Source organism: Patagioenas fasciata, chromosome 4 (genome assembly GCF_037038585.1).
Source record: "Patagioenas fasciata isolate bPatFas1 chromosome 4, bPatFas1.hap1, whole genome shotgun sequence".
NCBI classification, from domain to species: Eukaryota; Metazoa; Chordata; class Aves; order Columbiformes; family Columbidae; genus Patagioenas; species Patagioenas fasciata.
The window spans coordinates 80,103,847-80,125,183 of NC_092523.1; the positions used below are offsets into that span (position 1 = coordinate 80,103,847).

Sequence of the window (21,337 nt, forward strand, 5' to 3'; positions counted from 1 at the left end):
GTCCTAGAACCTCCTGTCCGTCTGTCCAGCCCTCCAGGGATGGTGACTCCAGCACTGCCCTGGGCAGCCTGTTCCAATGCCCCACAGCCCTTTGGGGAAGAAATTGTTCCTAAATCCAACCTCAACCTCCCCTGGCACAACTTGAGGCCGTTTCCTCTGCTCCTGGCGCTTGTTCCTGGGGAGCAGAGACCAACACCCCCCGTGCTGCAGCCTCCTTATCTCAAAGACACCATCTGATGTCACGTTTTGATCTCATTTACCCCAGTCCATCCTTCTGAGGTCTACGGAACATCGCTTTTCAAGCAATAACACCCCAACCATGAGGAGCACCTTGAAAACATCAAAGTGGCACCAGTGAACGTTTCTGGGCAGCCAAAACCACCATACCCAGCTCCTGGCAACCTCCGTGGGGCCAGAGCTGCTGGGGCCAGGTGTCCCCAGCTGTCCCAAAGCCCCAGGAGGGCTCAGAGATGCTGCCAGTGGGCAGGTGACCCTCAGGACTTACCTGGAGGGGGGTCTCCAGCCAGCTGGGAGGGCAGCGAAGCCACCAGGTGACGACGGGACGCATTCGGAGGGGGCTTCAAAGCTGGTGGTGTCACCGGAGGAACCCATATCATCATCCACAAGCAAGAGACGAGTCCTTCTCACCATGTGCACAAGCTCCAAGTCGAGCCCAAGGGGGACTTCTCGCTTGGCAAGTCCCACAGAGCCCCATCGTCAAACCAACCCCTTCCCTGGGCCATGTCCCCTCTGGGTGGCTCTGCAGGGTGTCCCCCCCAAACCCCGCTGTGCGAGGCTGGAGAAAAGCAGCAAAAGCTCCAGCCCCCCCGATCCTCCTGCCCTTCAGCTTCTCAAGACACCTCAGTGTGGTTCCCCCCCCCATTCCCCTGTGAGGAAACCACCCCATGGTGCCCACCACCCGAGTCCCCAACCTCCAAAAACGCACCTTCCCCTGCAAGCACCCCCACAATCAACAAGTTCCAGCGCGAATAACAAAAACCATCCCACCTGCTCCCTCCCCAAACTCCCCCCAGCACTGGATTTAAGGGACTAGGTGACGGGGGCCACCTGCGCACACACCTGGTTCCTCACCACCCAGCTGGAAGAAGCTGAACACTCGTTTTTCAGCCTTGAATTGTTTGAGCTCAACAGGGAATTTCCAGTAAATACATCAAGTATCAAACCCGGTATATTTCAGTTTAATAGAGACTTTATTTTACATTTATTTACATAAACAGAGAGAAAAGTGCTTCAGGAAAAAAGAGACTCAGGTACAGGGGAGGTTCGGTCACAGCGGCACCCGAATCCTGGATTTCCGGCAAGAAAGGGAATGAAAAGCTGTGTTTGTCAACAAGTGGTCCCATGGTGAAGACAAATGGGCCTTTAACAAACAAAGACTTCATGGACTTTGGATACTTTGCACGTCCTGAAATCCTCATCCACTAAACCCTTTGTTACATTTGTCTGCAAACACCTTGAAAGAAAAGGGTGGGAATGTGTGTTTTGTTTTAAAAAGCAGTGCTCCTCCGCCCTCCTTTCTGCCCGCCCAAGGAAATCAGGTGCCACTAGAAAACAAAACAAGAAACATCACAGAAAACTGGTCCCCGCACTACTCGAGTGCTTCTACAAACTGCAGCTACTTCAGCAAACGCCTCGGGCTCCGAGCGGTCGGCCCTGAGCGCTCGCGACCACCAACGCTACGGCCGCGGCCCAAACCCTAGGGCAGCGAACAAAGCGAAACGGGGAAGGAAGGGGTGCGAACACACCCGCGTCCACTAAACCGCGTTCCACACCACGCCGTGGGATCTTTGTGTGGGTTTATGAGCGAGGAGCGGGTCCCTCGCTCTGGCGGGGCGGCCGTCACGGCTCCTCGGCCGGCAGCCGGCAGGTCCCGTCCTGCGCCGTGTTGTACGAGTCGCAGTTGCCGCACTTCATGCCCAGCAGGTGGAACTGCGCCGTGGAGCGGGCGTTGCAGTCGTTGCACAGGATCTACACGCACAGAGAAAGGGAAAAAAACAACAGCTTAGCACCAAGAGGCTGCTCGACAGCACACGGCGGCTATGGAAGGGGTTGGCACCCCGGCGCGGAGCGGGAGGTGTCGCCGTTCCCCGGGAGGCTCCGGGTCCAGGCCGCTCACCTGCACCATCATGTTCTGGTACTCGGGGGGCATGGGGGTCAGCGCCACCTCGTCATCCAGCTGCCGCCAGTACCGCGTCATGTCCAGCGCCGAGCGCATGCAGAGCGGACACCTGTAACCCCTGCACGCCCGGCAAAAACCGAAGTAAAGCTCTAATTCGGATACAGAGCCCAAAAGCACAAGTGCTGCATCGTACCCATCACGCAGAAACACCACACAGCAAAAACTCACGCACACTACTAGGAACTAAAAGCCGCTTTTCCCCTTAGGAGCCGTTACTAAGTACAGGACGCGCATCTTTGCCTCTTTGAGTCTGGATTCCAACAATATTCAGAGCCGTTTAGAAATACTTACTCCTTCAGCATGTCCTCGTAGCACGTTCTGCAAAGGAAACAGGACGAGAAGCTCAGTAAGAAGAATTAAATCGCTGATGTTAACAGCGCTGAGCGAAGGGGAAGGGCGCACTTCTATTCTATAGAATAAAATAAACCCGAGGTCAAGGGAAGAAAGATGCCCGGGAAAACCACACGATGCTCGGACAATCAATCCAGAGAGCTGGGGGAGAACAAAAAGTGGTGTCTGTAACACGGAGAACAGGAGCGAGAAAGGGAAAACACGACCTCGAGGTTATGACGTGAGCAGAACAGAAGAGAAACACGCGTTCATTATTTCTGCAAAGGTGCCCGGTGTTATATATCACAGCGCTTTAAATCCCAGCAGGATAACCAGGCCCGTAGGGCTGCAAATGAACGCAGAGAAGAGGGGAATTGGCTGTTGTGAAACGCGTGCGTTACCTGTGCAGGAGGTGCCCGCAGGGCAGGACGTGAGCGCCGACGCGGGACGTGTGGATGTCCTGTTCGGGCACGGACAAAACAGAGCCCTTAAAACAAGGGCACAGGTCGGGGCGCGGCCAAACGGTGGGGACGGGGAGGAGCTCACCTCCAGACATATGGGACAGTCCTGCCGCGACACGTTCTCGATGCACTTGCGCAAAGACACAAAATAAAGAGTTATTCTACTCTGTGAATACCTGCGCTTTCCTAAATCATACAATTCCTTTAGAACAGGAAGAGAAGATGTACAAAACGGTACTATTTGCACGTAGCTTTGAAGTTCTGCGAGCTACCAAGCGTTTTAGTGTGTTAAAAACTAAACAGCCGGGAAGCAGGTGCAGCAAAGAGCTCCCAGAGCTCCTGTAGCTCAAGGTGCGAGGTTAAAGATGCGGAGTTACCGGGAACAATTTCTTCCCCAAAGGGCTGTGGGGCACTGAACAGGCTGCCCAGGGCAGTGCTGGAGTCACCATCCCTGGAGGGCTGGACAGACGGACAGGAGGTCCTCAGGACATGGGGCAGTGCTGGGGTGGACTCAATCTTGAGGGGTCTCTTCCAGTCGAAATAATTCTGTGATTCTATGGTTCTTACCTTGTGCTTTCCAAGAAGACTCAAGCTCAGGCACAAGTTGCACTTTGAACAGTGGAAAAAATCCTCCTTTGGTCCGATCCTGAAGACGAAAGCGTCGTCACCCAGCGCGGTTCCCTCCCTCCCTCCCGCTCCCGCCCCGCACGCACCTGCAGATGCCGCACTCTGCGCAGTGGTACTGCTGCTTGTCGCGGTCGAACAGGTGGCAGATGCCGCAGTAGTACTCGCCGAAGAGGTTGTGGCAGCCCTCGCAGCGCTGCTGGGCCTGCGGGGGGCGAGAACCGGGACACGGCCCTGAGCCGCCCGGCCGCACCGCACGGCAGAGGCGCCCTCACTAACATGGCGGCGGGGCCCTCACCAACATGGCGGCGGGCCCCCACCAACATGGCCGAGGAGCAACCGCATCAACATGGTAGCGGTGCCCTCACCAACATGGCGGCGGGGCACCCACCAACATGGCCGAGGAGCGACCGCATCAACATGGCGGCGGGGCACCCACCAACATGGCGGCGGTGCCCTCACCAACATGGCGGCGGAGCGACCGGACCAACATGGCGGCTGAACGACGGCACCAACATGGTGGCGGTGCCCTCCCCAACATGGCGGCGCCCCCACGGCCACCTACCCACCGGACCCACCTTCTGCAGGAGGCGGCAGCGGGCGCACTGCACCTCGGCCACGCTGAAGCGGTCCAGCTGGTGCTCCTCGGCGCCGTCGTGGCACAGGCGGCAGGCGTACAGCTTCCCGCAGCACGGCGCCTGCCAAGGGCACGGCCCATCATCAGCGCCCGGCCGCGGGCACGGCCCCGCCGCCTCGCCTCGCCTCGCCCCGGCCCTCCCGCCCCGCCGCCGCCTCACCCGCAGCAGGCAGCCGCGCCGGTAGTGCTCGCAGCCCTCCTCCTCCTCCCCGCCCGCCGCCATGGCCGCCCGGCCCCGGCCGTTCCGCCGCTTCCGGTTCCGTTCCGCCGCTTCCGCCCCGCCGCCGCTCCGGGGGCGCGCACGGCGCTGACCGGGGTCCTGCAGCGGGGCTGCTCCGCAGCGAGCTCTGCCCGCACCGCAACCCTGCCGTACCGCCTACAACTTGCGTATTCCACCCCACAACTTTTCTTCGCCCCCTTAAACCTTCTCTACCCCAGTTACATCTTTTTCTCCCCCCTTAAACCTTCCTTTTCCGACCCCCAACCCCTCATTTTTCTCCAACCATTAAAACTTGTCCTTTTCTCCCCCTAAACCTTCCTTTTCTCCCCCTAAACCTTCCTATTCTCCCCCTAAACCTTCCTTTTCTTCCCCCTAAACTTTCCTTTTCCTCACCCACAAACGTTCCCTTTCCTCCCCCCCTTAAACCTTTCTTATTTTTTTAAATGTTTTTCTCATTACCCACACAGAAAACTCAATTTTTACCTCCTCTTCCAGGCCCCTTCTACACCCAAAGAAATCGCCTCTCACCTAAACGAGGACCCCACGCTTACAATTAGTTTTTTGCCCTCCAATTAAGCGCTGGCTCATCCGAAGAGCACTAAAGAAAGAGGGAAACGCAGATGCTGAAAAGCAAATCAAGAATGCCCACAAAAGCCGTGATCCTGAGCGGCTGTAATCCAGAAACCATGAGAAAAAACTCCCATCTGCCACACAGCACTAAATAAAAAGCGATCCCAAAGTCCTGTTTTTCAGTGCAGGCAATGCTATAAAATAAATGAGCAGATCGAACGGCAGTTCCAGGGCGGACTAAGCGCGCACATCTTACATGGGTTGGCGCGCGGGAGGAAGGAGAAATTTGGCATTTATGTGTCCTTTTTTATTTACAAATGTTAACGTACGTGTCAAAACACAGCATGGCCACAAAGCTCTAAATACAGCGACATTCATCCCGGATTCTGCCGCGACACATCAGCGGGAAAGGCCACGTTTTGTGGAGAGACAATTAACCAGACCGTACGGGAGCTGCACCACAGCTCAGGGTTTCACACCGACGTTTTTCCTTCGACATAACAGCAGCCAGACCACAGGTCTGGTTTAACACCCACAGGACAAACCGCCCACAGACTGGGGGACAAAAGCACGGGGGGAAAAGGAACCTGGCACAAGGTCCCATGTGCTGCTGAGTGTTAGCGAGGGGTGCAAAGAACAGCTGGGGAAGCTTTACGTGTCGTATTTCTTGCACAAATATCTTCTTCCTGGACGTTTTAGTCAAGGCAAAGGTGCTTTCTTTCCAACACAGACCACATAAACACCAAAACACAGCAAATTCAGCAGCTTTCCGGACTCTTTTCACCCTTCCAAAAGAAATCCTTGGCAAGAGGGCAGTGGTTTCACAAAATCCAAATCCTGCACACCCGCTTCTGCCCTTGTCACGCACCAATAACCACCGAGCGACCTCAGTGAAGACCCTGGCCCCCAGGCCAACGAGTCAACATTTGCGGAGCTGTTTCACGTGCAAGAAATCCAGCAGCGCCGGCAGCGCGAGCTCCGTGGCAGCGCTGAGCGGAGCCCTTCCCGCGGCAGACGCGGTTACCCAGAGGCGGGGATCCTCCTCGTGCCTGCGGAGACCTGCCCGAGGCAGCACCTGGATGTCCCGGTGCGTCCTTCCCACCGTTTCAGCCACCTGCACCAAGAGGAGAAAAGCAGGACCATGTTACGGGACGGGGAAACCAAAACACAGAGGTCCTCCCTGATCATGTGCTTCCTTTATTTTTATTTATTACAAGCCTTTACCTCGCTAAAGCCGTGCACTTACACCTCTGTGCTTCACAGATCAGACAACTTCAATAAGGTGTTTTTTCCCCTCACATTAGGAGGATCACTTCCTATCCCAGTGATTTTTCTCCTTTTATCCTAGTAGCATTAAGCCATCGCATCACATGAATATAAGTGCCAAACACACTCCTATATATTAAGAGCACATACAGTGCTCGGGTAGAGATTTCAGAGTCAGCGGTTGCTTCCTCTCCTCAAAAACAAACCACCAGAGCCCAAAACAAAACCCCCGAGAGGCACAGTTCGCACCCGTGCGTTCCCGGTATTGCCGTGACGCTCCTGGCTATGTGCAGCTAACACGAGAACACCGGCCAGGGCAGAGAGGAGGGAAACTGCGGAGCCTGGGGGCCTTTCCCTCCTGAACCTCCCGTTTGTGTTCCCTCCGAAGGCTCAGTCCTGCCCAGCCCCAGCGAGGTGAGGGGCTGAGCGGGACTCAAAACCTGCGCCTAAGCGCCGCAGTTCTCGCTTTCCGGAGGATGAGAGCAGCTCCAACACGTGCGGCAGGCGCCCCGAACACGCTGAGCAGCAAAAGGGAACGATACCCCAACAAGAAAAAAGCAAAACGACGAACAAAACCACACCGTTTTTTTTCCCCCATGAGTTTTTCAGACAAAATGACTCGGAGAACTGCGTGTCTTTCAATGGGCAAAATCAGAGACTGCTAAAAGTCTCAGCTTAAAACAATCCAGAATGGTAAAATGCAATGCTAAGCAAAAACACAAAGTGGCAGAGTTCAAATGTAGTGTTTCCATCTCAGGACTGCAGATCTAGCACACAGCCAGGACTCTTCCTAAGCCGCCTTCTCTCCCCAAGTCCTCCCTCATGCTTGGAGAGCACTGAGGTAACAGCAGCTACGTTAAATAACTTTAGATTGCATGACATAATTACTAAAAACTTTCTCTAATGTTAAGCCTGACAATCCCCCCGAAATGCCTTTCTTCCTTCTGCAAGTCTATTTTTTGTGAGGCACCTGACAGTGCTGTGCACACAACCCACTTCTCGCCACACCTCAGGTGCAGGCAGCCAGTTTCCCCTTCCTCACGCTCCATCAGCTTCCTCAGCCCCCGATTTCATGAGCCGATTCATTTCCAGCGCCCAGCACCTACCACAGCCAGCTTCAGTGTCGCTAAAGATCTGTGCTCCTACGTATCCCAGCCCTAAATGTGAGATGTACAAGTATTTTCCCCACTGCCCTTCCCAAATAGATAAGTGTTCATTCAATGATCCGTCTGGAAGCCACGCTGCAGAAATTGAAGCCTACCTTTTGCAGGCAGGCGCGATCTCCCTTCTCCGTAAGGCTAGTGCTCCACTCTGGGGAAGCTGGATTCGGATGCATCAGGCAAAGGCCCCGACAGCTGGTGATCAGCAAGGAAAAAGAATTAAAAATGAAGGGGTCCATTTCCAAGTGCAGTATAAATAGAGAGAGCAGTCAGAAACCGCCTCGTAGGGACACACACGATGTCAACACCCGACTGAAAACCAACCTGTCCTTGGGTCAAATCAGACTTTCGAAATGCTCCTTCCATCCCCCAACACAACCTGCCCAGTCTCAATGGGCAAGGTGAGAAGGTGGTCGAGGTGGCTACCGGTGAACTCCACGACTCCCAAATGGCACCTCTGCGTTACTAAGGAATTCATCTTTACTAGAGTTGCCAAGTTGCCCATTCTCTCCCTCTCTGACACTTTCTCCCTCTGCTCTCTCTCTCGAGCCACACTGGAAACTTTGAGTTGCACTGTTTGGAAAATCCCCAACCAACCAAATAGAAAGCAGCACAAAGTGTTTTATTGCTGCTTTTGTTACCTGCTGTGAAGCTCGACTTGGGTTATGGAGGTCAATAGCAGCAAGAGAAGGGACACGGGATTCTGAACCCAATCTATTTTCCTTTTTCAGAAATCTGGGATGCCACGCTGCAAGACACAACCAATGCACAGCGTGTGAAGGAAGCACGAGCTGACAACTGCAATGCACGCTGCTGTGTGACGCTGATTTAGCACGCAGGTTTTATTCAGAGGATGGGCAGGTTCATACCTTCCGCTCCTCTCAGTTCGGGGAGATGATTCAGTTCTGGCAAACGCACATCTGTCTTGGAGAATTCCCATTTTTTTCTATTTGCCTGAAGGATGTTTTTTTCATTAGTAACCTGCAATTGAAAGCATAAGTACCAGCTCATGAATATACAGGAAAAAAAAAGCTATTTTTAAGCTTAAAAAAGCATGAACACAGCAACGTTCCGCTGCAGCTGGAACTTGTACAAGAGAAGAAGAAAATACTCCAATGTGTTTAAAGGAATCCGTTCTGCTCAAGTGTCGTTATGCACTGGAAACAACACGAGAGCCACAGCAAAAACCCACAACCACCTAAGCGAGACTGGCTGCAAAGAGACAGAACAACCATTGCAGAATGGCTCGGGTTAGTTCCAGGTCAAAAGACAAATGCTGCTGCCGGCATGGAAAGAATATTGTCTGGGTGCTGAGTGCAGCAGAGAGCTCAGCACTTCACTTTGCAAAAATTTTAAATGCATTTATGACATGACTAAATAACCATTAAATCCAAATCCTATATTCTGCATCAGTAGCACAGCACACATTTATCTACTTGTCCTGGCCGGGCAGGCAGCCACGGACATATTCCACATATCTCACGGTCTCCTGTGTTGGGCTCCTCCCTGTTTCAAATTGTCCTTTGACGCAAACTGTGTTTCATACAAGATAAATATTAACAAAGAATAACAGACAACACTCCTGTAGGAAAAAGAGGGTCAAAGAAATAATATTTCTAGTTGGGAGTTATGGCGAAGGTTGCGACAGGTGGGATTCTTGACAATAAAACACACACTTCAGCTAGGAATGTATTTCACTTTGCCACGAGGTAAAGACTGACGACTTACCGGTGTGAGGCTGATGCTGTAATGGCCCGTTGGAGAACGCTTGCGTTGCTTTAGAAACGGGTTCAAGTATTTTTTACTCTTTTCATCAGTTCTGTAATCAGAAATGCCCCAAACTTTGCGTTATCTGGGGTTACACGGTTAGTGTAAAAACAACAAACACAAGACACCCAGAGACACCGTCATTAAAAGGAGGCTGACGAGGAGAACACCCTCGTGAGCGCAGTGAACGGAGAAGTTTGACCCGCGTACAACCTAAGAGCTGCTCCTGGCCGTGTGCTCTCCCAAACCCACACCCTGTGTCCCCACATTGTCACCCTGCACGCTTCTCAGGACATTCCCGTCCTCCAGCAACAGGGACAATGGACAAAAGCTCTTCTGTCTCTGCTCCATACCTGTAATTATGGGTTCCCATCCCAGCCATAGTGGGAGAGAGATTCTGGTTGATGGGAGGAATAACTACTCCGGTGTTCTTGGCGTACTCCAAGCTGCCGCTGGAATCTTTTAGGCTGGTTTGAGGGCTGATTTTAAAGGGGTTGATTGGGCTGTCATAGAAGGAGCTCAGGTTGGAGGATCGATCCGCTTTCTCTGCATCAGCTTTAGAGCGTTTTGCCTTGAACAGCTTAGTGTCTCTGCTCCTTGGGTCAATGCTGAAATCCTGTTCGGGAAGATGAGCATCATCTTTGTCTTGCAGTCACGTTTGCAAACTTAGAGCAGTGCACGCAGGAAAAAAAAGTCCAAAGCCTACACAACTGTGCAAGGATCTGATGCAGATGAATTGGTTTTAGGTGGAAACCCTCTGTTTTCTGTCAAACAGGAGGAGACTTGCACCCTCTGTAAGTCAGTCACCTCAGAATGGGACTGGCAGTGAGGGAGGAGGAACAGCTGTAACCCTGTCACTTCCGAAAAGACGAAACACGAACTGAGCTCAGTGTCACCTCACGGTCACTCTGAAGCCTCCAGGCCTTTGTATCTGACTGAAAGCAAACCACACCATTTTGGAGACAGGGCTTTAATGCAGGTAAGCAGCAGCATACAAGGATGTTTTGCTCAGCTGGCATGACTTAGGTTTCCTAATTGATTCTCTTTTCGGCTCCGTTTTTGCCCAGAACTGCACCACGATGTAGTTTATTGGCAAGGACCAGCCAAACAGCCACTTGCAGCCTGTGGAGCCAAGCACTAGAGCAACCTTGTAGCAGCCAAAAGGATAAAACCCAAGGCAGAGAACTTCCCTTCCACGCACAGCCTGCCTGCTGTACTGCGCTGAGCACCGCCGGGCCTCATGCCCCGCCTTGAACCAAAACTCCCACTTAAACTCCTGCACTTACTTATACAGTGACTTTAAAACACGAAAAAAATATTAAAAATACAAGTTTGGAAAGCAAAGATTGACCAACCTGGACAGCAAGCATTTTTCTTTCTTCTAAGGCATCGTCTTTGTCCCTTTTGCTGATTTTTGACTTTTTTGGTAATTGATGGTCTCTGGCATCCTTCTGAATCTTTAATTTAAGCTCCTGTGCAAATCTACGTTCCATAGAATGGAAGAAAAAAAAGAGGGGCTTCTGTTAGTCTCAATATCACCATCAGTTGGTGTTCAGTGCAGGCTCCTATAGACTGAAGTAATCAAACAAACCATGCCTTTTTAAGTAACGAGAAGCCAAATATAACGCATCCATTAAAATAAATAAAATCTTACAAGGACACACTTTTCACATCACAGCACTAAAGGTGTTTGTATCCCAGTCTGGCACAGATACAGAGAGAGAATACAGCGATAAACTGTGCTACCCAATACGGCATGACACCGGGTGCACACGCTGACGAATGGACGTCATGGCAAGTTAATGAGGCAATGTGTTCCCTTTCAACTGTTCTCCCATTTCCAGGAAGGTTAAATCAAACAAACCCAAGACAGCTCTGCAAACCCAGCGTGCCCTCTTCAAACACAACTGCTGAACCTCCTTCTAATATTAACCTGCTCTGAGCAAGAAATAAACTGTTTACCTTTCAGCAAATCCATCCTTGTGAAAGAAATCGCACTGCAAGAGTTGGGCACAGGACGGCCTTTTGTCAGGATCAATCTGCAAACAGCTCTGTCGAATCAATGTAAACATCAGAAAGCAAATGCATTAGAAAAGAAACAAAGGTTTCAGGATTTCTGAATGGAGCCAAGAAAAAAAAAGAAGGCAAATACATTAGAAACAAAGGGTTTAGTATTTCTGAACGAAGTCAAGAAAAAAAAGCCAAAAACCTCCCCCTTCTAGGGCCTGTTGCATTGAGATGAGCTCAAGAGACAGACAGTCCCCTCAAAAGTTTGTCCATTCTAATCGTTAATGCTCACAAAGCCTCATTACACGGGGAATACCTGTCAGACAAATGGATCATTCCACCCTCAGGAACGCTCCCTTGTTTTCAGGTTCGTTTGGCTAAAATGTTAGGATCTGTTTCAATCTTTAGGCATTTCAAACACAACCGAGTGGGCGTTTTAGTTCCCCAGCATACCAGGGTTCTGACTACTGCGTGAAAGCACAACAGACACTCCCTGGAAGGATTCTTCAGAATTCATTACAAATTCGGAGGCTTCCCAACTCCCACACATGGTGGGCACACAGCACCCAGAGTAAGGGACACGTCTGGATGCCATCCCACCCAGACCTATCTGCTTGTGTGCCTCCATCAGCAGATGGTTGGCAGAAAACACCACACACGCAGCTCTGCTGGCAAGTAAAAAGTATGGGGCTGTGTATTATCTACAAAGCGTCCACTTCAGTAGCAGACGTGGGGCAAATTACCTTGGCTAAATCCAGCACGGCAGCAGGGAGCTTGGGATAGCGTTTGTCCAGCGACTCGGCCTCCTTCACTTCAGGCAACCTCATGCCAGCAAAGAGGGGATTTTTATAGAACAACTCTTGGTGTCTTGGAATTAAGTTACCTGGAATTACACAAACAAAGCATCCACATGGAAAAAATACCGCACAGTCCTGCTCGTAGCTTTTCCTTTGTAAAAGGTGCTAAAAGCACACGCCCTCAGAAACAGTTGTGCACACACCACAGCCTTTCTCCTCACATCCTCCTTCTCCCTAGACCCCGTCAAAACCGATTTGACCCCTTCATTAGTAAGCGGGGACTAGAAGCCTGATGCGCTGTTCTTACCCAGGCACTTGGTGATGTGGTAGAGCTGGTCGATGTCTGAATCTCCAGGGAACAGGGGCTCTCCCGTGAGCATTTCTGTGATCAGAGAGCCAACAGCCCACACGTCCACAGCCCTGGGACAAACAAGGAAACCACAACACTCCAGCTCAGCACGGCTTCATTTGTCTCTTTGATCCAGAGGCTGAGCCAGCCCAGTCCAAGGCTACAAGCCTTGAGGGCGGATTTTGTCCCATAAACAGCAAGTTTTCCAAGCTTACAAGTGCACTGATGAACGGCAGGTATTTAGCTCCTGAAGCAGGCAAACACTAGCAGATTTAAGATCAGGTTCCAAACCCCAATGCTTTAAAAAATAATAATCCAATGTAAGGCATTAGTAGAATCTTGCCCTCGAGAATGACAAAAGTAAGCAGCCCTTCTTTCTGCAGGCATCTGCTCTCCAGGTACATTTACTGAAAATGAACATTAAGTAACACAGGGATGTACATAAACCTGTGCAGTTGTAAGAGCAGACCCATGAATGGCACAGTTTAAATTCTCACCTGGTTTTGTGGCACTGGGGATCCCAGTCAGAAAAAAAAATATCTCATTCATCCCATGACGCTGAACAACATCCCTTTAACCTGACTGCCGAGCGAAGAGGCCTCCCTCCCCAAAAAAATCAGAGCATCGTCCCCCAAACTCCCCACAGCCCTTCTGTGAGTCTCTTACTTGCCGTATTTGATGTCTCCCACCAGCAGCTCCGGAGCTCTGTACCAGCGGGTGGCCACGTAGTCAGTGTAAGCTTCCCCAGAAGCTGCTAACGTGCGGGCAAAGCCAAAGTCACACAGTTTTACGACTCCCGACTGGGAGACGAGTATGTTCTCTGGCTTAATATCCCGATGGATTATCTGCAGAGAGAAAAGCAAGGCGAGACAAACAGATTTCCCGTTTCTACACAGTAAATTCAGTGGCTCACCAAAAAGAATCACTTGCTTACATCCAAGTAGAAAATTATATTTTTGCAGGCATGGCAAACACATGGACTCTGTAAAATACAGCGATGTGCACACAGTCAGCAAACAAGTGCTAACCTAAGTCCATAGGTGAATACAGAACCTCTAATTTTTTTGCACGCAGAAGTGTTAATTTTATATATCACTCTGCATATGTTCTGCAGGTGTATTTACTATAGGTATTTTAACAGGCTCAATTTATTATGTCTGGGAAAACTGGTCTCAACCACCAGTTTAAAAGCTGTTAAGTATTGCAAGGGCCATGGGCACGTCCTGCAGTTAAATGTGAAGAGTATTTTACGAATTCATAAAACAGACAGTTTTCCCAACATATAAATAAATAAATGCATGTGTAACATACAGTTACACGATTATGATTAAAGTGGCAAACCTGTTAGGAATCGGTTACAAACAAACCCCTCAAAGTACAAAAGAGAAGAAAGTAAGGCTGCATGTTTATATAGATGCTATCAGAAGAAAATTTTTGAAGACAGACTATATCCCTCTATAAGATGAGCCAGCCTCCATCGAGGTGCCTCTTCCTTTTGTGCCAAAGCTTAATTCCTCAAGTTGTAATACACATTAAAAAAATACGGTTCTGTATCTGTCCATTCAGGGTTAAGTGCAGAGCCGGCTTCTCGTGCGTACTTACGTTATGACTGTGACAAAACGCTATTCCTCTTATAATCTGAAATAAGTATTTCCGAACCCTGCCATAGTCCAGGCCGTTCGGGAACGCCTCGAGGTCGTCCAGCACCGTGTGATCCACAAACTCAAACACCAGATACCACCGTTTCTTCTTCTTACACACTTCCAGCAGGTTCACCAGATTTTCGTGCCTCAGTTGCTGTTATAAAACAGGAAATATTTTGTGAGAGCCTGACAGCATTTAATGGGTAAACTGAGAGCAGACACTTACCTGCGCCCCAGCCGGTGCACTGCCCTGGAGTGCTGTGGTACCCACATTTGGTGGTTTTTAAAATTACCTCACTGCTATTTTAAGATATGTTTTATTTTGCCTTTTTTTTTTTTTCAACATAACTTGGAGGATTTCCACCACCTGATACATGCAGACACCTCTTTTTAAACCTGAAAATACTGACTACGAACATTTCTTCTTAATGGGGATGCTCAAAATACACTGCTGTGTTGTCGGAAATCCTCATACATCCTGCTTCTCACAACATTCTCCTCACAGAGAGGTGACTCTAACTTGTGCCTCCATCTCCACAAGCTTTACAGCAAATGTATATTCCACATGAGACAAATTGCGAGGAAGTTAAGAAGACTTCCAGAGCAGCACATGGTTTACACGCGAGAGAGCAGGTCCCTACCAGCACCTCCAACACAGATTTGCCACAGGAAAGGAAAATCGAGAGGCCCTGGATTTTCAGGCTCTGACACACAAGCTCCTGTAGGAGATGCTGTCACCAGGGTGACCAAGTGGCACCAGGCTGCCCTGCCTGCTCCTGCGACACCAGCTGCCCCTTCCAGACGGGATCCAAAGGGTTCCTGAGCACAGTGCTCCACGCTTGAAGAAAACTTTGACTCTCCTAAAAACCCAAAACAGATTCATCTCTTCTCTCCTACATTTCCAGCAAGTTTTAGTCTTGCTCTCTTTCATTCCTTTCTCTTACATGGCCATTGAAAAGCAAACCAAAAGCAGGTGCAATACCTGTGTTCCATCCAGCTGCCAACTACTCAGCATCTGTATCTTAATTTTTCTAATAAAGCTGTTAGGAGACTTTCCTGTCAGGCTCCTGAAATACTCCAAGCATTTCTGTCGGCACTGCTAGCTTATACACACTTACTATAACGAACATGTACCACAATTACAAGCACATTGAATGGATAAAAGGTTCATCATTCTTACCTAAAATACTCTGTTGTCGATTGAACAGCTTCTGTTAAATTGTGCCTAGTGGATTCAGAGCAAAAAGTGACAAGCCGAGGATCTGAAGGGTTTTTTCTGTTTGTTTCTTTGTTTTTAATATTATGCAAAGGGAAAGCTGAAGATGGTTTAGAGGAAAAGACTGTAATTTAGATGAAAAAACACTTTTTTAAAAAGCAGTTGTATTTTCTAGTTATAGTGTGATCACATTCTGACCAGACAAGGATCCATCTCCGATCCGTCGCACATTTGCAACACCAGTTCAGCACACACCGCAGAACAGCCCACGCTACGATGGAAGCCGGTTATTAGCTCGGAGCCTGGCAGGGAAGTTCTGCCATTTTCAGCCAAGATTAAATTTCAGCCCAGATTCAAGAGCAGGAATGAAAAAAATGAAACAACAACAACAAAATCAGGTTCACAGCGAGCATGCGAGGGAAGAAACTACAAAAAGATTGCATCTCCAGGTATTTATTTTCACGGTGAGAGGCCACAGTTATTGAGCTATTTATGGAAATGTTCCCATTGCTAAGTTCCCATTTACCCAAGAAAACAAGTTAATTCCCAACAGACCTGGCAGGCGGTACGTGCTTTGACTCGGTAACTAAGCGAGCCTTGCCAACGGATAAGGTATGATCCAGACTAACAGAGACCTGCTTTAAAACAGGCTGCATCTCGAGCTCCAGCACCTACATCTCTATTAACTCTCAGGGTCTGTAGCTCTTGCAGTGATGGCAGAAATCAGGTTTGTTTCCTTCTCAGCCCAGGGACTGTAGTCTGGCAGATTTGTGAAGAGAGCAGGTAGGCTTGCACATATTCCCACTCCAGAACACTCCAGATGAGAAAAGCCCAGATGCACTCCACCTGTAATTAGACTTTCCTTAATTTCTTCACCAGACAGATTACTTAAAGCCACCACGTGTGCCTGTGCACACAGGGACAGGCACCCATGGGACAAGGGAAGGAGGAAAATGCTGCAACTGCTGCTGGAGGCGATGACGGCAAACACAGGGGCTGAACGTGCTCAAAACAAGTGAGCAGAATGACGGATACGTGTCCTGCCACAGAATGCCACCCTGCATGCTTGTCACCCTATTTACAAAGAAACGCAGCAGAAAAACCTGGCAGTGAAACAGTTTAGGAACTTGCAAAAGCTTCTGGATGAAGAACATGGGCGAGAGAGAAAGCCCAAAGACCGTATGACAAAACACTGAAAAGCAAACACACAAAACTCTCTTTATCTTAAGCACCTGAGTATTTTCCCAGAGTATCTATGGCCCATGAAGGGAAGCATCTCTAATAAACCAACCCACACAAGGGTGCTACACCACATAACACTGCTGATGAGACGCTGACTGAAGTAGGAGTGGACGTTTAGGTGCGTATAAAGCATCCACAATGGATACCAAGGAAGGCAGACACCCAAACAGCAAGGGACAGAGTGGCAGCTGCTGACTGATAAAGTTTGGGGAATTTGTTACCTGTCCTCCTCCAGCCTCTTGCCTCCAGTACAAGCCTGCCAGGAAAGTGCCATTAATAAAACAAAATAAAACGTTCCTAGAAGCAGCTTTCCGTATCAGATAACGCCGGCACCCAGCCTGGTCAGACACACTGTCACACATCCAGGTCACCGCTCACCTGTGGGTTTTACAAGTTCAACATTCATCTGTTTTTCTCAGCACACCGACAGCAGTATGGTGCTGTTATTTGGGACACAACGCAGGCGGGCACAGTTACCACCTGGGGGTAATGGAAACCTTGTGGCTCCCTTTTACCTTTCCTTACGGAATACAGGGCACATAAACATACATAGCTCCAGCAAATCCAGCACAGTGCCCGGGGACACTGAAAAACCGCTCTGCACAGCTACAGCTCGAAGACGAAACCAATCTACCATGGCTTGGCTGTTCACAGAAATACAAACAAGACCTGATCATGTCTCTCTTGGTTTGAACTTTATTTATACTTTGCGAGCCACAGTCAGATGCAACTGAAATGAAAGCACCTTCCAAAACTGACCCAACGTTTCAAATTTACACCCCTCCTACAGTTTGACCAGATAAACACCACTCCTTAAAGGGCTATTCCGGAGTCTCAAGAGGGGGTTTCCTGCTGAGAACCCATCGATTCTCTGCAGGTAGATCACACGCATACCCCGCGGTTCTCAACAACTGGCGCCTTTACCACGAGGAACACACATCACAGACACAAAGGCTGCTGTTCTGCTTGAAGGAGACATCTGTCTTATTGAAGGTATTCAAATGTCTGACCAGGACCCAAAATACACCCTGAAGAGGCACCCGGAGCAGGGGAGAGGCTGGACCTGCACCCCAGGGAACACCCCGGTCAGGCTGTGTCATCCTGGAGGGGTTTAAAAGGTGTTTAGATGAGGTTCTCAGGTACACAGGTTAGTGCCAGTGTTGGGTTATGGTTGGACTCGATGATCCTGAGGATCTCTTCCAAATGAAATAATTCTATGATTCTATGATCCTGAAGGTCTCTCCCAACCCGAACGACTCTATGATTCCCCTGGCCTGCAGCAGTTATTGATACAGCAATCAACTAATAGCAGCTTCAAAATAAAAAAAGCCACGCTCTGCAAGAAGCACAACACCCGCCAGCCGTACAAGGAGCTACGAATTTAAGCACGAAGCCAAAAAAAAACCCATCGTTTTGCTCCAAATTGTATCGGAAACGCAGGCCCGCTGCCCTCAGGCCGCCCCGCTCACCTTGAGCAGCTTGACCTCCCTCCCCGCGATCTTCCGCACCGCCGCGTCCTCCTCGCTCTCCAGGAACTTCTTCACGGCCACGATCTGCCCGGTCTCCTTGTTGCGGCACTTGGTCACCACCCCGTAGCTGCCTTCCCCGACCAGGCCCAGCACCTGGTACTTCTCCATGGCCGGAGGAGGCTCCGCTGCTGAGGGCAGGCTGAAGTCACCGAGGCCTCCGGGCGGCGGCGGTGGCGGTGACGGGCCCGAGCCCGCCCCGCGCCGTCACCGGGGCAACCGCCCGCCCGCGCGCGCCAACCGCCCCGCTCGTGGAGCGGTCGCCCCGGGGCCGCCGTGAGGGGGGAGCGGAGGGGACCGGGGAGCCACCGGCAAACGAGCGGCTGCTCCCCGGAAACGGAGGAGACACGCAGGGCCGTGAGGGAGGCGGGGCCGTGTCCGGGGCGTGTCCTGGCGCGGGGTGCGAGGGGTCGGCGACAGGCTGAGGGACCGGGGGGTTCAGCTGGAGAACGGGAGCTGAGGGGAGACCTCATCAGCTCAAGTCGCGCCAGGGGAGCTTGAGGTTGGATTTGGGAGCAATTTCTTCCCCAAAGGGCTGTGGGGCATTGAACAGGCTGCCCAGGGCAGTGCTGGAGTCACCATCCCTGGAGGGCTGGACAGACGGACAGGAGGTCCTCAGGACAGGGGGCAGTGCTACAGGTAGGTTCTGGACTTGATGATCCTCAGGGTCTCTTCTAACTGAAATGATTCTGATTCCTTGCGTGCTTGTGCATCAGCCCCTGAGTGGTGCTGATGACAAACCTGGCCAGGCAGTGATGAAACGCTTTGAAATTTGAATTATTTTAGGGTTTTTTTTCCTTCCCACAAAAAATGATCCAAGGCTGGACCAGCTCTGCTGGGAGCACAGGCTGAGAGAGCTGCGCTGTTCAGCCAGAGAAGAGAAGCTCTGGGGACACCTTAGTGCGGCCTTTCTGTGCTTAAAAGGGGGCGATAAGAAAGATGGGGACAGACTTTTGAGCAGGGGCTGATGCGACAGGACAAGGGGTGATGGTTTTAAACTAAAGAAGGGAAATTCAGGCTGAACACGAGGAATTGATTGTTGGCCTGAGGATGGTGAGAGCCTGGCCCAGGTACCCAGAGAGGGGGTGGATGAACCATCCCTGGAGACATCCCAGGCCAGGCTGGACGGGGCTCTGAGCAACCTGAGCTGGTGAAGATGTCCCTGCTCAGGGCAGGGGTGGCACTGGGGAGCTGGGAAGAGCCCTTCCAGCTCAACCTGTACTAATTCAGTGACTCCCCTGCTTGTTCAGCATGAGAAAGGGAAGGTTTTTCCCTAGGAAACCCATTTATCTGGATAAGGTTATGTGGTGGCTCGACAAGGGCTGCACAGCCCAGGGGCTGTGCAAAGTGGGCAGTGCCCTGTGTCTGGGGCCACGTTGGAAGCCTTCATGCAGGACACGGTGGCCGCAGGGAGGCTGGGGAAAAGGCCGGGAAGGCTCCACAGAGGAGTGTTTTCCAAGCCCTGTGGCAGAAGGTTACCTGTGAGCATTCCTCACTGTAACTCCTGGGGGAGGGAAGTGCAGCTTTGGTGTAAGGAGGAAGGATCAGTCTTTCTGCTCTGCAGGTACACAAGGGCTGGGGGCAGCTGTCAAGGTGAGACGTGGAGGCCGATCTCGTCCCCGCTGCTGCTGCCTGTGCTGTTGGCTCTCGTCTGCTGCCCTCAGCCTTCCTCCGCACTCGAGCCCTGGAGGTGATGAGCTCCTTGGCACAGGACTGCGATCGCCATGTGCTACAGCGCCTGGCAGAAAGGGGCCCTGCCTGTACCTACAGCATCTTGAAGCAAAGATAAGAAATGATAATCTGTTCATTTTTACTTTTCATGTGGCTTTTTACGGCCTTCTAATGCTCGGTGAGGTCTTAGAGATACACTAATTTACTTCTCGGGATGACAGGAAAACCGTTTTGGTGCTTTGAAAAAGCTATAGGTGCTACAGGAACAAAAATAGCAAAGGCAGCAAGCCCTTCTCAGGCATTAAGCATTGTAACCGTTTGTTCTTCCTAGTGAAGCAGTGTTAAGAGTTGTCCGATGTGCCTCACAGCAGCATGTGACCTTGTCATGTCCTGCACTGAAATCTGAGGTTCAACTGGGCGACAATCCTCAAAACTCTGATCTCTTTGTCATCTCAAAGAAGAGCACGAGGAGGGGGAAGAAGATAAAAGGAAGAGGGAAGAGAAAAATACGTGACCTTTGATGAAAAACAATAAAGTATTGGTTGTCCTTGCATGTTTTTTTTCCTGCCTTTGAGTTTCTTGGGTCACTGTTAATTGAACGTTCCTGTCACATTTTTGGTAAAGAGATGTGTGCGGCAGGTTGAAGAAGCTGCTGCCCAGAAGATCAGCACAAGAAACACCATTCAATGTGTCCCCTATTTCATGTAATACCGCCTTCTGTGATTTATCAGTGTGAAGCACATCAAATGCATGTCTAGGTATGTTTGTATATTGGTTTTGGGAGAAGCTGTCCCTCCACGGGCAGCATCGATGGCGAGGACCAGGACTAGCGTGCTAGTGATGGGAAGCCTTTTATGAACCATAAAAATAAAGAGTTTTGGGGGGTTTTCCTCCCTTTTTTACTGACAACAGGCTCCGGTTCTGCCGGGCTCTGGGGCTCTGCTTGGCTGCTCGGCCCCGCCGGTGTCCCCGGGAGCTGCGGTGCCTCCCAACGACCACCGGGTGGCGCTGACCCCGCGCTGCCGCTCTGTGTCCGCCAGGCGGCGCCACTGCGCGGGGCAGCTGAGCCCGCGGTCACGTGACACACCCCCCCCCCCCCCCCCCCCCCGAGGCTTCAAAAGCTCCTCCGGGCCGCCAGGGGGCGCCGCTCCGACGGACGCGCAGAGGCGGGAGCGGGTCCCCGTGTGGGGTCTGCCCGGCGCGGGCTCTGCCGGGCCCGGGGGAGCTGGTTTCCGTCCCCCGGCAGGGCTCCCCGCGGAGCCGCCCGGGAACCGGCTGCACTTGCCCACCCGCCTCCGCCCCGACACCCTCCGGTTCCCCGGGTGCTGCCGCTCTCCGGGCCGATCCCCCTCCTCACCTGGGGCGAGCAGCCTCGGCCCCTCCGCGCCGAGCTCCCGGTGACCCGGCACCTCCCGCCCCTTCGCGGGAAAAGAAGCAAATTGAGAAACAACGGCGGCTGTCAGGGACAAAACTCCTCAGGCCCCGTCCCGCTCAGGCGCCCTGGGGAACGCCCCGCCCACCTGGGACGGAGGCTCGCTGGGTCCCAGCGCCCGCCCGCCCGGGCGGTGCTGCCCCCGCGCTCCCGTCGCATTCCCGCCCAGGACCCGCAGCGACCGTGGCACCAGCAGAGGGCACGGCTGGAGAGAAGAGG

The 21,337-nt window shown here is 51.5% G+C and overlaps 2 protein-coding genes and 1 long non-coding RNA gene across 4 annotated transcripts; 1 reads left to right on the plus strand and 2 right to left on the minus strand.

Annotated features, from left to right (window-relative positions):
- Positions 1-1,192: 1,192 nt before the first annotated feature.
- Positions 1,193-4,498, minus strand: RCHY1 (ring finger and CHY zinc finger domain containing 1). The gene is made up of 9 exons (XM_065836699.2): positions 4,413-4,498; positions 4,194-4,313; positions 3,705-3,820; positions 3,559-3,637; positions 3,077-3,121; positions 2,932-2,990; positions 2,492-2,518; positions 2,138-2,258; positions 1,193-1,989 (listed from the first exon to the last, which is right to left on the minus strand). The coding sequence occupies exons 1-9, from the start codon at positions 4,473-4,475 to the stop codon at positions 1,861-1,863; spliced, it is 759 nt and encodes a 252-aa protein (XP_065692771.1). The 5' UTR covers positions 4,476-4,498; the 3' UTR covers positions 1,193-1,860.
- Positions 4,499-5,327: 829 nt separating this feature from the next.
- On the minus strand, positions 5,328-21,178 carry CDKL2 (cyclin dependent kinase like 2). 2 transcript variants are annotated; one of them, XM_065837373.2, is made up of 14 exons: positions 21,044-21,178; positions 17,959-18,146; positions 13,991-14,185; positions 13,055-13,233; positions 12,347-12,459; positions 11,986-12,125; positions 11,198-11,286; positions 10,591-10,717; positions 9,589-9,851; positions 9,197-9,287; positions 8,338-8,449; positions 8,110-8,216; positions 7,570-7,663; positions 5,328-6,156 (listed from the first exon to the last, which is right to left on the minus strand). In XM_065837373.2, the coding sequence occupies exons 2-13, from the start codon at positions 18,124-18,126 to the stop codon at positions 7,607-7,609; spliced, it is 1,641 nt and encodes a 546-aa protein (XP_065693445.2). In that variant the 5' UTR covers positions 18,127-18,146; positions 21,044-21,178; the 3' UTR covers positions 5,328-6,156; positions 7,570-7,606. The 2 variants fall into 2 exon arrangements, with proteins under 2 accessions (XP_065693445.2, XP_071664366.1); XM_071808265.1 differs by lacking the exon at positions 21,044-21,178 and adding an exon at positions 19,495-19,580.
- LOC139827868 (uncharacterized) lies at positions 18,227-20,239 on the plus strand. The gene is made up of 2 exons (XR_011738964.1): positions 18,227-18,654; positions 19,580-20,239. It is a non-coding gene; the product is annotated as an uncharacterized lncRNA (long non-coding RNA).
- Positions 21,179-21,337: the final 159 nt, after the last annotated feature.

Bases quoted from the DNA above. Each gene is read 5' to 3' on its own strand.
- CDKL2 (XM_071808265.1), bottom strand. The intron at 12,460-13,054 runs GTAAGAGACTCA...TGTTTGTCCCAG, and splicing joins GGAGACATCAAATACGGCAA to GGCTGTGGACGTGTGGGCTG. The intron at 9,288-9,588 runs GTATGGAGCAGA...TTCTGATTACAG, and splicing joins ATGGGAACCCATAATTACAG to AACTGATGAAAAGAGTAAAA.
- RCHY1 (XM_065836699.2), bottom strand. From the start codon at position 4,475: ATGGCGGCGGGCGGGGAGGAGGAGGAGGGCTGCGAGCACTACCGGCGC. The intron at 4,314-4,412 runs GTGAGGCGGCGG...TGCCCTTGGCAG, and splicing joins GGCGCGGCTGCCTGCTGCGG to GCGCCGTGCTGCGGGAAGCT. The intron at 2,519-2,931 runs GTAACGCACGCG...TTTCCTTTGCAG, and splicing joins TGCGGGCACCTCCTGCACAG to AACGTGCTACGAGGACATGC.